The 17,142-nt window shown below is 35.2% G+C and overlaps 1 protein-coding gene across 3 annotated transcripts in view; it reads right to left on the bottom strand.

The window, feature by feature from the left end:
- Kcmf1 (Potassium channel modulatory factor 1) overlaps positions 1-17,142 on the bottom strand; it is a 293,565-nt gene that overhangs the window by 232,452 nt on the left and 43,971 nt on the right. For all 3 annotated transcript variants that reach the window (XM_090393120.1, XM_090393121.1, XM_090393119.1), the window contains exon 2: positions 7,420-7,587. In XM_090393120.1, coding sequence (XP_090249246.1) covers positions 7,420-7,587 — 168 coding nt within the window. The remainder of the gene's footprint in view (positions 1-7,419; positions 7,588-17,142) is intronic.

Genomic DNA, 17,142 nt, shown 5'->3' with positions numbered 1-17,142 from the left:
TGTTAAACCTTCTTTTACAAAGAATTTTATAACTGCACGATACTCAATTTTATCCATTTCAAGGGATACAGACAACACTTTTGCTTCAGACAGCTGTATAAAACAAACTACTTGATAGAATGACTTGCAATTTCACATGGATGCTTATGACAGATGTATCAACTTAGGAAAAAAAATCTCTTGCCGATAGTGTTGCCATCTATGGTCGAGGCCGAGAACTTTTCAGATCACCCTCGTATGTATGTATGTCTGTATACACCTCCGAATCAAAAAATTAGAATAAAAAATGTGTTGAATGATTTGCAATTCTAATTTATTGCATACAAAATAATTATTACCAAATATAAATTAGGATCATATAAATCTACGTACTTTGTAGATTATATAACCATGTAAACACATGGTTATATAATCTACATAAAATGTAATATAAAATTACATTTTATTAGAATAATTTTTAACGTGGTTTCAAAATATTAGAATGTACCAAATTTTTCCGATTGGTTTTGAAGGGTGCATAGAAATAGCATACATTTCAGTAGCTGTGGGACTGACTCACGTGTGAGGAATTGTTTGCTAATGGATTTCAGTTAATCATTTGATAAACATGGGTCGAATGAGTGACATCAGAAGCTAAGAAGTTTTGTGTATGGTGTCTGTACACAAAAAAGACCAAACTCGACTGTTTATATCTAAGGAATAAAATGTTCTCAAGCAAGAGTGAGCAGAGTATTGAGACAGTATTCTAATAACCGTAGTTTTCAAAATAATCACAGCAATAGTGGTCAAAAGGTAATAACTACATCAAGGGATAATGGGAGATTGAAGAATATCGCGAAAAGTGTAAATTACACTGCTTATTAAGTGTAAGGTAGGAGATGGAAAGAACTGGAGTCTTAAGCAAGAAACATTTGATAGAGAATGTATAAAACATTCGATGCAATTTGCAACCTCTGTTATGGCGTGGGCTTGTATGACTGCTGAGGGTCCAGGTAGTCTGTGCATTGTGTACAAAGAGTCAATTTCAAAGTGTATAGTATGCCCACAGAAAAGAGACCCTTCGACACTTCTGCGCATGTCAAAAGAAGGAGAATCCATTCCAATAATAGGGTAATCAATCCGTATCGTGGGATGAGTGTTTATTATTACACGTCGGAAAATTAACTTCTCTTTTATGATCATTGGTTTTTAAAGTGATAACTATTTTGCTTGTATAACAGTTGAAAACTTTTTACGTATAAAGCACATGATTTCGTGTGTTGGTGACAAATTTGTACATAGCTTTATTTCTTCCTCCCCTTCAACACGAACTGGCTCTTCTTGGTAGTCTGCTAATGAGAGCTCTCACTTCTGTGGTCGGACTATACCAAGAAATTCTTGAGCACTTCATGTTACTGGCATTGGAAGATTTATGTGATGGTGATTTCCTTTTCAGCAAGACTGAAATTCTTGTTAAACTTCCACTACTAGATGGCAAAGAAAGGCAAATCAATGTGATTCCTTGTCTGGCAAACTCACCCGATTTAAACCCCATTGAGAATTTGAGAGGATTTATGAAGAAACATCTAGAACAAGTTGCCCCAAGAGACAAAAAGAAACTTCTTTCTAGTCTGCAGACCATATGAACATATTTTGATAAAAAAGACTGTGAACCGCTAGTAAATAATATGTCCAACCATTTACAAACGGTCATAAAAGCTTAGGGGGATGCAACAAAGTACTAATTATCATGCGACTTCCCTTTGACTGTAATTTTTGTACATTTATTTTCGCATTATTCTAATATTTTGAATCACGTTAAAAAATTATTCTAATTTCATGAATGTTTTCAAATAACGGTTTTCTTATAATTCATATTACATTTTTATATGTTTACATGGTTATATAATCTACAAAGTACGTAGATTTAGATGACCCTAATTCGTATTTGGTAAAAATTATTTTCTATGCAACAAATTAGAATTGCAAATTATTCAACACATTTTCTTTGAAAATTCTAATCTTTTGATTTGGAGGTCTCTCTCTCTCTCTCTTTATATATATATATATATATATATATATATATATATATATATATATATATATATATATATATATATATATATATCGTCCGTCTCGCCAAAATAAGGAATATCACAATCACACCATATTAAGGATTAAGATTAAGGAGCAGATTTTTGGAAGTGGAGTAAACAAAGTTCTCTATGCTGTTCATAGTTTTTTTAACCTTCAGTGTTTAGTGTTTTTTCTTTTCTTTTATAATGTCACCTGATGAAGGCTGTTATAAGCTGAAACTAGTCATGTTTTACTATTAAATCCCTTTTTTTACCTAACTCTCAGTTTAAGTCATTCAACTCTATTTTACAATATGTACTTCGACCGAGTCAATGAATCATCATACATCTATAGCCTTAATGACGAGGCTTCTATATCTAATACAAAAAGAAACTTCAAGAAAACGCTGAGGAGGATAAGAGTAAGCATCGATAGGTTAGTCTTTCTGAAACGTTGCAAATTCCACACTGTCTTTCCCAAATTTATATCCTTTAAAGAGAATATAACGACAGAACGTGCGAGGAGAGTCTATCATAAAGCTAAATTAGACCTAATGGCTGAAAGAATCTCCGATACAAAACGTACTCTCTCTTTTCTGTGCACCAAAAAAAGAATTTTAGCTCAAATACTAGAAGAATCTTTAGATAATGAGAGTTGGCATATCTTTAATATGAACTGTGAATCTCAAGCAGCCCAAATACAATATGATAACAAAGTAAATCTTATCAGAAAATTTGAAACATTAAAAAGAGTACAAAATAACAGGGACTTCTCAAAACCCCACATCAACTTTGACAAAGTTGTAATTAACAAATCTTCTCACATACTTTCAGACGAAGAAAAAAGGATCCTTAGTAGAGGTCTAAATTTTATTCCTTCTCCAAAATTTATCCCAAAAGAATCACTCCTTACCAAAATAGAAAAAGCTACTTCATTCCTCCCTTCACAAGATGCAAAACTTCTGCGTACTGAATCCATCTTTATTATCAATAATGCAAAACCACCCGCAGATAACATTTCTTTGACATAACGCAAAGCAATTAAGAGGTTAAAAAATAACAGAGATATAATTATTCTTCCAGCAGACAAAGGCAATGCAACAGTTATCCTCAACTCTGAAGATTACCAAAATAAGATGCTTGAATTACTACAAAGCGATACCTACTCAATACTTGAGAGAAATCCAACTCGAGAACTTCAAAATCGTACCAACAACTTATTAAAAACTATCCCTGAACTGTCTCGAAACATTCGCCTGTCTCTACGCTCTCTCCATCCTCTTATTCTGCACTTATATGGAGTTCCAAGAATCCATAAAGAAAACACCCCACTACGTCCCATTGTGGAAGGTATTGATTCTCCGATGTACAAACTTTCTAAACATCTTGCAAAATACCTGAAATGTTTTTCAGGCAAGTCTTCATCCTTTATCAATAACACAGCAGACTTTGTTTCATACATTAAGGATGTGCCAGTTAATGAAGATGAAATCATGGCTAGCTTTGACATAATTTCCTCGTTCACTAATATCCCAACAGACTAAGTCATAACATTACTCAAAGACAAGTTATCCAAAAAAATGTTGGCCTTACTTACCCATTGCATCAAGTCCGGTTACTTTAGATTTCAAGATACTATATACAAGCAAAATCATGGTCTGGCAATGGGTAATCCTTTATCCCCTGTTGTTCCAAATATTTACTTGGAGGATTTTGAAGCCAAGGCTATCTCTTCCTTTGCTTTAACACCTAAAGTTTGGAAATGTTATGTGGATGACATTTTCCTCATTTGGAGCCATGGACATGATTCCCTAATGGATTTCCTGGAACATCTCAATAGTCGACATCCAAGTATAAAGTTCACAGCAGAGCTTGAAACTGATAGTTCCCTGCCTTTTCTAGATGTAAAACTGATCTGCTCTCCTGGTAAACTTAAAATTTTGATGTAGAGAAAGCCTACACATACCAACAGATATCTTCATAGTCAGTCCCATCACTTTCCTTCCCAGAACCTTGGAATAATCTCTACCTTGGGACATAAAGCTCGCTCTCTTCTTGATGACCCAAATGAACTTCAAAAAGAAATCAACTATCTCAAAACTTCTTTCGTACTTAATGGATATTCTGAAAGAATTATTGAAAAATTCCTTCTTAATCCTCCTAGTTATCACACAGAAGAAATAAATACATTTAAAGGCAATATATCTATTCCTTATTGAATCCAAAAATTAGCCAAGGTTCTAAGAAAATATAATATCAGAACTTTGTTCACTCCACTTCCAAAAATCCGCTCCTTAATAAGCCACCCAAAACCTGTCATCATCATCATCTTAATTATTTTGGCCAGACAGACAAATCTATTGAATTACATATGGAGGAGCACATGAGGGACATTGCTTACAAGAAACAGTGAGCCAGTGCCTTATGAAGCCATATCCTTTTCTCGGCTGATCCTAATGATGAAACCCAAGTCATACAGTCCGCTGGGACAGATCTACCAACATCTTTCGTTGCCATGATGAATTGGAGAGAAAAATCGTAGAATCTAGGGAAATCATCCTCAACCCTGAACATTTAAATAATAACTTGAGCTACAACCTCCCAGATAGTCATTCAGCTGTAATCATGTATTGGCGTTCATGTGATGCTGCTAGCACACACTCTCCCAACAATGCAACAAACGAAAGAACAGCTTTAAATACAACTACAACGTTTTCATGCTAATTATGTATAGAAACTCTCTATGTTGTTCATAGTTTTTTAACCTTCAGTGTTTATTCTTTTCTTTTATAATGTCACCTGATGAAGGCCGTTATAAGCCGAAACTAGTCGTGTTTTACTATTAAACCCCCTTTTTTTACCTCTCGGTTTAAATCAATCAATTCTATTTTACAATATATATATATATATATATATATAAAGAGAAAAGAATTCTGAAACAAAACAGGAACCAAACTTTATAGATGCAAATACAAAATCTGAAGGGAATGTTGACTAATTTGACCAGGGACATTCAGTTTTCTGCAAGGATGGAAACGGGCAGGTTCAGGAAAACAAGAAACCATATCAACAAGTTTCAGGCAAGTCAGTCAGTCAGCATTTGCCCAAATGTAAGAAAATTAAGCATAAGAGCAGTTAAAATGCAGGGGAAGATAACATCTGCATTACTTACAAGCTATTAAAGCCCATGAAGTGACCAGATTGGCTTTAGTAATCATAACCCAGAAATAAAGGTGACATAAAAACTGAAAAAAAAAAAAATGATATTCACAAATATATATACTCATTCTCTCGCTCTGAAAAGTTGTTAAATGAGATAAGCAGTGAATGAAAATATTCAAAAAGAAATGCACTCGGGAGTATACATATTGATACTTAAAGAGGAAAAAAGCTACCAAAAATCTGAAATGTGGAAAACCATCTGGCATAGACAATATTCAACTAGAAATGCCCAAGTGGAGGTATAAGAGTGAATGGCTGCACTGTATAATTCAGAAGGTATGGACAGAAGATCAAATTCAAAATGAGAAATAAAAAGAATAGGGATTATAGAGGGATCACCTTAGTAAGTGTTCTAGATAATTTTTTTCCCTCAAGCATGTTTGGATACTTGAGAGGGAAAAAAATACCGAAGAGAAACTAGAAAGAATGAGCTGATTTCAAGTCAAACAAGAGTTGTAACTAATGTATATGAGGTAGAAATGCCAGTTTTATTTATTATTATTTCACTTTATTTATTTTTTGACTCTTATGGTTTCTGGAGAGAAAGCATAAAAGACAAGAGTTAGCCATTTTTACGTGATTTTATAAACGAAGCTAATCCATAATTGGATAATAATTCTTCCTCTTCAGGAAACATATACAAGATGTTGTCAAATTCAACTCTGTCCATATCCAGGATATTAGGTATTTTTTAAATTCTGACTATCCTCTAGGAAGTACAGAAGTATCCATCCAATCTCTTGGTGGATCTTGAGACAAATTCTCAGTTCTTTGAAGTATTTCACTATTTTTCTTACTAGTTGTATTTTGTGTGGTGGGATCATTTTTGGTGAGTTTCCAGGAGTGAAATCAGGTTCATTTTCATCAAGATTGTAATTCCTTTTTTATTTTGCTGCAAGCTTGTCAGCTTAAGAGGATTTCCACTACACGTTGTTATAGTATACTTCCTATTTTTCTGATGCACTTTTTCATTCTTTTACCTCTTTAGTACATTTGGCAGTAGGCTGGATTTTAACAAAGCAAGCAGTGTTAAAATTAAAGATGATATTCCTAGTCAGTAGGATGCCATCCTTAAGTAGGAGAATTGTACTTATTGGCAACACTTCTTAATCTTTTAATTCAGAGCAACAATATCCTTGTCAGGAACATAAGGAGGTCCAACTCTAACATCACTCCTCTCAAAAAAATATCAAGTTTTGTTTTGTGGGGTTAATGTAATTTCCTTCTGCTGAAGGAGTTGCTCTGATAGTTTCTGGGAAAATGTGCTAACAAGGATGTCTCCTGGGATCTTGCTAACCCTTCCAAACCCTCCTGGATAAAGAAGAGTTATATTTTCTGATTGTTCATTCAACTTTTGAATGCATGAGAAAATATGGTATATTTGTAGGTGCCACTGATGTTTTTTATTTTTATTGTCTGATAATGCTGATGGTTTCTGTACTTTGCTGGGACTTGCTGAGGAGTCTCTGATAAACATGAGGATGAAAGACATTCTCAAAAGAAGAGAGAATTTTGAGTCATACATGGCTGCTCACTATCTAGCAAGCAACGACCAAGCTTGGAAATGGAATGCTAGAGCTAACCTGAATGCCATAATAGCATTAGATACCCTGGACCATAGGGAGGGAGACTTACTGCAGCATGTTTAACCTTGCAGACAAGCCCACTAGCAAACTGATCCCAACTGAGACATCTAGGACCATCCATGTTGTTGAAGCAAGGACAAAAGCAGTGCAGAACTACTAGTAATTCCCTCTGCCATTTCCCACATGTCACATTGTATGGCAAACATGGCAGCAGTGCATTGGATCCCAATAATGGTGGCATAGAAGATAAGAGAGTAAAAAGGATCAGGAGAGAAAAGAATATAGAAAAGACAGATGCAAAACAGCAAGAGCCAGTACTACCATTACTGGGAGGACCCCTCCACCATAAACTGGAGGAAACTACTTATGCATATATATGGTTTTTCATAAGATCAACATAGAGCATGTTTGAAATAAAATGTGTCTGGATTAAAAAAAGCAATTTTGAGTTTCAAAATATTGTAATTTTGCTTTAAAAAATATGGGGAAAGAGTCAGGCAAGGGAAATATCAAAGAAGTTGGATTTAATTCTATGCATTATATAAGGTTAAACTTACCAAAATCAGATCTTGTCAATATACACTGCATTGGATGGTCAGTTGTATGTCGAGTGTTTGTGGCACCTGCTTCATAACATGTGGCACATAAATCATAATCATAACAAATGAGACATTTATATCTTTTTCCTCGAAAATTACCTTTCAAACAGGAATCACAGCTGACACCTAGGAGGGGAGAAAAAGAACTTTTATTAAACTATTATATAATAAACTTGTCACTCATCGCTTCTCATTTGCTTTAACTATTTGTGTGAGATGACACTACTGGTTTTTGACAAACATTTGTGTGTGTGTGTGTGTGTGTTTGCATGTGAGAGAAAGAGAGAGATCAAGTTGTTCACAGGATGAGTGAATTTTGACAAATAATTAAAACAGAGTAATACCTCAAACTATGCAAGTACTACAATCAAGTTATGTATCTCAAAATTCACATAACCTGAAATTATATTTGCAACATTAATGGAAACAGAAACAAAGGAAACATTGAAATTTCATAAAAGGAAGATTTATTTAACTCAAGCTAGCAAGAATAGAAAATGTATATTGTAACTGCATTTAGTTTGAAACCCTCTTGTGTGAACTGGAGTCTAACAGGATCAAATACATAGTGGGGTATTGTTACAGACCTAGTAGATCAGTTGCTAGTGATAAAGATATGGATCACCAAATAAGGATGATGGGTGAGAAATGAAGAATCATAATTGGAGACTTTCACTAAATGTTAGAAAAGGTTACATGCTGAACTACAAAGCAGGAAAGTACGACCAACTGAGGAGTGTGCTGAATCCTGTGCCACGGTATCAGTTGTTGGATGTGAAGAATATCGACAGTGCATGGGAAGCATTTAAAGAATACCTAAACAATATCAGAATGTATCCCTAGAGGCTGAAGAATAAATAGGTAGGAGTGAAATGGATGTGTAATCTTATTAAACAAGAGATTCATAAGAAAAGGATGGTGTAGAAGGAATAGCGTGTGCATAAGTATGATATCAGTTATGAAAAATGATAAGGAACAGACCTAAAAATGCACAACTCTAGTATGGAAACTAAGTCTGCATATGAAGAGAAACTGGATCTCCCATGTAAAGATAATATGCTGCAAGTGAAAGAAAGACTGAATATGAAAGAATAACTCTACTGAATGCAGATGGTGTTTGAGTGACAGATGCAGAAGAAACTGTTCAACTAATTAGTGCCCACTTTGCTAAAAGCTATTAACCTGGTGTATGCAACACTGTACTCACTGCTACCTCTTCACTGGATGAAGAACCTCATCTGTATGAAATATTAGAGCTGTTGCACAAACTGAATAATAATTCGGCAATAGGGACTGATGGGATATCCGCATGGATGCTAAAAAGAGTATTCAGCTGAAATGGCTATTGCTTTGACAAGGCTATATAATTTGAGTCTCAGAACAGGAAAGATTCCCCAGGAGTGAAAACAATGTATGGTTTTTCATTGCATAAGAGTAGTTCAAATACTGATGTATTCAACTAATCGTCTATTAGTATAGGTTTTGGAAAAGTTGGTTAGGGCTCGCATTCAGAAGTGGGTTGACAGAGAATCTCTACTTTTCAATAAACAGCATGGATTTACTAAAGGAAGGTCATATTCGAGCAGCTTGCTCACATTCTGTAATAATGTTATCATTGAGTTAGATGAAGGGGAATGGATACACCATGGTTCTGATAAGTCTTTTGGAATACTACATGGAAGACTGTTGCACAAATTGGAGAAAACGGGATTGGATTATAAAATATTGGCATGGACAAGAGGATGGCTAACTGACAGATATCAAAAAGTGGCATGCGCGAACACATAGCTATACCTTGTATAATGCAGTTTTGAACAGTGCAGGTTATGCTATAGCATGGTTTATAGTTTTTCATAATTTAAAAGGCAGTACTGTACTCCCAGCATACTGATTTCGCTAAAACAGTATCTTAGTGATTTAGCATACCACAGTAACATCGGTATGGATGGCAGCTTTAGTATTATTTCAGCTTGGTGCAGCAAAGTTGTGGTCACTACAAAATTTTTTATCACATACGAGTATCCTTTTATATGCTATTATAGGCACCTATAAAAGAAGTCTCATTAAACGAGCTTTCAAGTTTTATTGGAAAAATAGATGATGCTTCTGATTTTCTTATGGACATAGATCCTAACACTGAATGAAGCATTCCAGTTCAACAAGCATTGCAAAATGCTGTTCTATATTACAAGGTTTATACATGCAGAGAAAATGAAGGGAAAAAAAAAACCCTGTAAAATCTAGTGTTTAAATACAGTTTTTCCAAATGAAAACTGGTGTTCAATTATCAACAATAAAAATCTTTACTATTTTTTGTTTTATTTCAATACTTTTTAATTTTTCTGTGTGCATTAATTGATATTTCAGGTAAGTTTGCAATAAACAAATGATGTGGATTTTTTTTTTCTTCACCAACACTAATTTTCTGTTGAAAAAGCATTACACTATAACATTTTATAATAATGTTTTAAGCAGCATGGTTTTGCATAGAAAGGAAATTTTTTGGCACCTATTAACTGTGCTATACAAGGTATTACTGTACAACCATTTCAAGTTTACTATGCATGAATGTGAAACAATAGCCTGCCCTTTCTGTATACTGTAATAATTACCACTTCTGTGAGAAACATTCAATTTTCTATTCGGAAACCTTTTATTGGCATCCATCACAAAGACGGGTATTATCAAAACAACTGCACACCGAGCTCATTCCATCTGTTCTACCATATTCCTTCTATTAGAAGAACTAAACAAAACAATCATGATTGCTAATGGCTAAATATCATCCATCAACCAGGTTGCAATCAAATGTTAAGAAATGCCATATCCTACTTTAAAGGACTACCAGTACAAATAGCATAAGTTCTACAGAAGTTTAATCTACACACTACCATCAAACCATTCCTTAAAAACTGGTTTCTTTTCTGCACATGACTAAGGATATATTAAATCTCCTATCCTTATCTGGTATATATCAAGTATCTTATTCCTGTTATTTTGGACAGGATGACCAATCTACTGAAATAAGAATAGAAAACAAGAAAATTATATCACATATTTCGAACTTTATAAATCGTGTCTTGATTCCCATGCCAATGACACATGATATAGAGTTAATTTAACAATTCATGCCAATCTGAATCTAACAAATCATCATCAATAAACAAGCAATTCAAAAGGTGAAGATGCAACATTAGGTTGTTATTCCCTTTCAACAATATGAGCCATATGCCAGAGAAAGATGATATAACCGATGGTGATTAAATAAATAAAACAATTAAAAAAATTAAATAAAATCAAATAAATATAAATAAAAACAATTAAAAAAAAAAGAAAGAGAAAAGAAAAAAAAAAAGAGAGAGAGAGTGACTGCTTGCTGTTTAATCAGGATGAGACTACTAAATTTTTGCCATGGATAAATATTCATTCTGATTTAAATTCAGGTGAGGTAAAGTACCATAGTACTCTGTACAATCACTTAAACTTAAAACAATAACCCAATATAACAACTGGGTACTGGACCAGAGTATGTTGTGGTCCTGAGCCAGGACAGATTTTTCAGGCCTATTATAGATGATGAAAGATGTCCAATGTTCATGCAGTCATTTTTCAACAGAATGTTCTTGCTATGATCAAACATGACAAAGACAATCACAATGAACAGGTAAAATACCAGGGGAGGACGGGAGAGGGAGGGAGGAGAGAGAGAGAGGGGGGGGACTGTTTCAAGGGTAACGGAAGCAATTTTATTAAGAGGAAAAACTGTGGAACTAAATTCATTTAGAGATGTCCAAGAGAATGCCACTCACCATAGAGTTTCTTCCAAAATGTTGTTCAATTTTTTTGAAGTGCCTTTAAAATGCTCATTTAATTATTGCAAATGCCATTAAAAACTTGTTTAAGTTTTTAGTGAGGAATTGACTGAAAAACCCAGTAAATTTGGCAAGTATCAGTTCGACAATGTAAGATATGAGTAAGGATTTCCTTTTTAAGGTAATAATGCTGTGACTTGAATATAATTCCTACCTTCACTAAATTTAAAGGAACCATTAAATCTCCTGGTGCACACTGTATTTATGTCAATTCTAGTCATGCTCTCATATGTAATCAACTATGAACCACCACATGACATCTCACTCAACATTTGCAACATCTCCCAGCTTCAAGAGGCGGTACCCTCCTCTATCCTAAAAATCTTCTCAATGTAGTTTTAGACATCTCCAGGTGGTCTTTTTATCAATCCTTAAATACTGATGCACCCTTGACCATAAATTTGACCCCTTGTATATAAGCTAAAACCAGCCACAGCCAACCATATTATGAACAAATAGATGGTCAACATATCTGGACATACTATCATTCTCACAGAAATGCTGGTAATGCCACAGTGCATAAAAAAAAAAAAAAAAAAAAAAAAACTGCATACTTAGATTTACTTCATTATATTAAGGAACTTGCCCACTCTCTAAAGTGATGATGCTAATACCTTGAAGTTTATTCAGCACTAACTACAAGACCAAACTTCACCTCCCCCTTCCACACAAAACTTGTCTCCAATCAAAATTAAAGCCCTAAAATCCTTGAAACAAAATCAAAACTATCAGAAAAGCAAATAAAGGAAGAGAGCAGCAGTGGTTATGGACACTTCTGAGTATAAAAAAAATTTCTCCTCTACATGACAGAACCAAGAAATTGATCAGAATTCTACCAATAGTTAAGTCAATAAACTGAATGCGCTACTAAAAGTGATCAGTTGGGACATGGATACTATCAAAAAATTGAAGATCCATTTTGGAAGAAACTCCTCATTTCTATGATAAAGAAATGTTTCTCTCAGATCCATTGACTGGATGGAAGTTCCTACCTATCTATCCATTGTCCTAGCTCATATCTGAAATGTTTGTACAGGTCACCTGTAACCTGATGTGAAAAAAAGCATCAGAATTTTTGACAAAAATAAAAGCTTATCCACACAGCCAACCAACATAATGGTCACTTTGGCATTTAATCCTTATTTATAAGTGCACCTCTTGCTGACACTCAGTTGTTATCACAAGTTCTCTCCAGCCAGTTAAACAGTTTGTAATTCAGTCAGACTATTTCATCTGTAGAAACAAATTCTACAAGCAGATCAAAGGTATTGTGGAAAGTACTCTTTCTCCTGCCTTAGCCAATTGCTACTTAGGAAATCTTGAAGACTTTATTCTCAATAAAAACTGCAACCTTCCATTTGGATGCACAATGAGGATGGTGTACCTAGCCATTTGGCCAGAATCTAAAGCATCTCTACCTGTCCACCTAACTGAGAATAGCAGGTTGCACTTGTACATCATGTGTACAAGTGCAGGTTGCACTTGTACACAGTTAGCCTTCTTAGATCTCCTCTTCCATACTCCATCTAATGTACTAATAACTTTTGTTCATCATAAACCTACCTACACAGGCTATTACATGCAGCATGATTCAGTTCATCATCCTTCTCAAAAAACAGGTATCATCAAATCATTACTTAACAGAGACATGTCTGGAAAAAACTAAGGATCTTGGACTATAATTTGAAGCCATCCAAAAGCATCATACTGCAGAATTGCTTCAATTCAAAGATTAATGCATCTGTGACACAAACAAGAAACCCTGATCTTGCACAGCAAGTAGTCCCAATCACATGAACTGCTGAAATCTCTGAAATCAATTTTTTTCCCTACAACTAGGAATGCATCTCTTTGAAGTAGGAATACTCGTTGGGTTTATCAATAAAGATATAATTTATTTAATTCCCACATTTTTTCATGTTAATATAATTGCTAACAAAGGAAAGACAAGCCCATCTCTCTCTTTTTTCTCTATCTTCTCCTTGGCATTTATGAGATTCAGCATGATAACCTTTGCTTTTACTTTGGGCAAACAAGATATTTGACTAAAAAATGACTGCAGGAACACAGGTCTTATATCATCCATAATAAGCCTAAAAAAAATCTGGCAGGCCCATCATGGATTGGACACTGACCACAACATCCTCTGATCTAACTCCAATATCCGCTTGCTACATATTGTTTTAAGTTTGAGCAAATGTTCAAAGTGGGTACAAAAGCTTTTACCCTACTCAAAATTAAACTGGAATAATTAGTACCAAACCCTAAGGTACTCCATAAGTCACTTTCATTCTACTAGATTCCACTCCACCATATACTCCTCTTTGGTGTTTGTCTGTCAGCCAACCATTTGCTGTATCCCCCCCCCCCCCCATCCATACTGCTAGCTTCACATCCATTCCTATTTATTCCACTTAATAATTTTCTATGTGGTATTTCTATGTCAAATGCCTTTGCAAAGTCCAGCAGTATCATGGTGTAACCATTTGCTGTATCCAGTTATACTGTCATTTTATTATAAAATGTGAGTAAATTACTAAGATAGGACCTACCTTTTACAAAACCATGCTGCCTACTATAGTGTTGTATCCCAATCCACCCATTGTTGAATTTTACCTTTAAACAACTTTTCCAATACTTTAAAAAACACCCCTAATATATTAATTCGTTTGTAGTTTACTACTTGTCGCACCTTTCAAAACATCTCTACAAGAGGAATCAGGACGTGGTGAAAATGGATGGAAAACCATCTCAGTGGTTCAACATTGAGAAAGGTGTGAGAAAAGGATGCATACTCTCCCCTTCATATTCTTACTGATCCATTGGACATCCTTAATAGATGGAAAGACAACTGCTCAAATCCATATAACGATCATTCAGTCTAATTCAACAAAGGAAACACCAGTAAAACTTTTTTTAAAACTTTTTAAATGTAAAACTTTTAAAATGCAAGACTTTCCATAAGGAACCTTGCATTTTAAAAGAAGAGGCTGAAGAAGCTCTAAAAAACTCTCAGAAAAGGAGAAAACCTCGGGCCACGACCAAATACTAAGCAAACTTCTCGCATGTCTAGGACCCATTGGAATTGCAATCATCAGAAAATTTGTAATAAAATCTGGAAGACAGGAGATTGGCCCGATGAGTGGGTAAAATCCATTTTTATTCCATTTTGAAAAGGATGTGGAACCAGAGATCAAATTTCTAATCTAAGGCACTTGGTTGAAAAAGGATCAAGAATTTAATATTCCCTTGCATATGTGCTTCACTGATTTATGCTAAAACATTTCATTGTCAAGTGGGAGGACCAGTAGAAAATACCAAGTAAAATGGGTATCCCAGAACACTTGATACACCTTTTAAAACTCTATGAATCAGGATGGAAAAACATCTCATATATTTCATATGGGGGTTCCCCTTTCCTCCTCCCCCATCCCTTAGGAGACAGGTTGAGCCCTCCTTAATCCCTTGGCTCAACTTTTATGTATTTTTATGACTGCAGATCCGTGTGTGTTCACTTGGCTGGTTTGCCTGTTCTGGGGGACGAAAAACCTAAGTTCCAAGGTGAAAAAACCCTCTACCTCCATATGAGACCAGATAAAGATTCCTAAAGTCATGGATGAGAATCGAACCCAGGTCTTTCTGACTAAAGGACTGACTGTGCTATAGAGGCTCTTAACATCCAAGTGGTTCAACATTGAGAAAGGTGTGAGACAAGGATGCATACTCTCCCCTGATCTTTACAATCTTTATGGAGAATACATTATGAGAAAGGCACTTAACAGACACAATAGTGGTTTCTCAGTTGGTCGCAAAATGATAAATAATCTTAGATATGCCGACGATACCATTCTTATTGCCAGCAGCAAAGGAGAACTGAAGTTCCTCATTAAAAGAGTTGAATGAGAAAGCCAGAAATAAGGTTTAAGAATTGTGATAAAACAAAATACATGGCCATGGATGAAAATGACAATTTCACCACTGACTTCAAGGAGGTGAATGAATTCATTTACCTCGGAACTCTAATAAGAAGAATCAAGAGTAGATGTTAACCAGAAATTAAAAGAAGCATTACCATGGCAAGGTCAGAAATTATATAAATGCAGAAAATGTGGAAAGAAAGAAACATTTCTATCACCACTAAATTAAGGCTGGTCAATAGTTTGGTGTTTTCGATTTTCATTTATGGTGTTGAATCTTGGACACTCAACAAGAAAGACGTGGACAAGATAAACAGTTTGAGATGTGGTGTTGGAGAAGGATGTTGAGTCTCCTGGATGGACAAAAGGTCAAATGAAAGTATAAGTCAACTAAAAATCAAAAGGCAGCTATATGATATTGTAAGCAAAAGAAATTCTCAAATATTTCGGTCATATTTAAAGAGATGTGAAAATAACAACCTGGAAAAACTTATTATCCAGGGCAAATTGGAAGGACAAAGAAAAAGAGGACACCCAAGACCAAGATGGTTGGACCAAATTAAAAAGACCACCAGACTCACTTTGGAGTTGGCTGCTGTTGCAACAAAAGACAAAAAGAAAAGGAGAGACATTGTGGCTAGAGTCACAGGTCTTCAGACATGAGGAGACCGAGTAAGAAGAAGTAGTTATATTACACAAAAAACGCATTATAAATTTCGTACAAATTAAATTGCAAAATAAGTTTTTGGTAAAAGTTACAAATTTCCTAAGGACTTAGTTTACAGAGCTTACAGAAAACTATGCGATGAGTGTATCATTTCAGTATTGAATATGTTCCACCCTGACCTGCGATGCAGCTCTCATGTCGAGCAAAATGGCCTACCTTCAGAACAAGGATAAGGCTGCTTGCTTTCTGGAGGGGAATTTTGAGCCACAATGCATCTACCTATTTTGTTCCAAATGTGTTATATGGGGGGGTTGGGATCTGGGGAGTGCACTGGCCACTCAATTTGGTTAATATCCTTTTTCTCCAGAAATCTCCAGTTCTCATGTATGATGTGGTGTGGCATTGTTATCCATAAAAATGAATTCTTTGCCTATAGCACCATAGAACAAATTGCTGCAATATCATTCATCACAGTCCCTTTTTACAGCACTTGTACATCCATTAAGCATAATGCCTCCCCACACCATGACCCTAGCACTGCTTTATCTATCCTTTTCAAGAACATTCTTGCAATGGTAAGCAGTACCACATTCATACCAGATCAAGTGTTATCTAGAATCAGAGAAAAGCCTAAAACGACTCATCTGTAAAGAGTACATTAGCCCATTGGTGTTTTGCCCAATTTTTATGGATACAACACCACTGAAAACATACTCTACAATTTGCTGTGGATAAAAGAATGCAAACTACAGGCTTTTAGCTGTATATATATATGAGTAGACCTACTTGTTACATATGTCTTGCCACAGTTTGTAGAAATATGTGAATAACTGCATTTGAATGAAACTGACATGCAAGCTGACCTGCCCATGGTTCATTGATTAGGTTTTGCTATTATAACCAAAAATCTGTCCATACTTGTGGTACAGCGAGGATGACCTCTTAGCGAATGTCTGGAACACATTTCATTTAAACACTGCCCAGAGCCTGGATACAATGTTATGTGGATTCCAAACTCTCTGGCAATACCAATAATTCTGCAGCCTTCAAGCTTTCCAATAACTCTTCCTCGCATGAAATCATCCAGATGATGTCTTTGAGACATTACAAGACATCCAAGTGTGCAACTTTATTCCTTCATGAAAAGCGCTTCCTTCAAACACAAATCGCTTAGGCACAGCCTTTCTTTTTATCCTGTTGAGTGCTACCACATGACCCCTTTGAG

Source organism: Typopeltis vanoorti, chromosome 5, assembly GCF_054136105.1.
Source record: "Typopeltis vanoorti isolate ZY-2024b chromosome 5, IOZ_Tvanoo_1.0, whole genome shotgun sequence".
NCBI lineage: Eukaryota > Metazoa > Arthropoda > Arachnida > Uropygi > Thelyphonidae > Typopeltis > Typopeltis vanoorti.
Note: the sequence above shows the minus strand (reverse complement) of the source record. Positions and strands in the feature narration are given on the sequence as shown.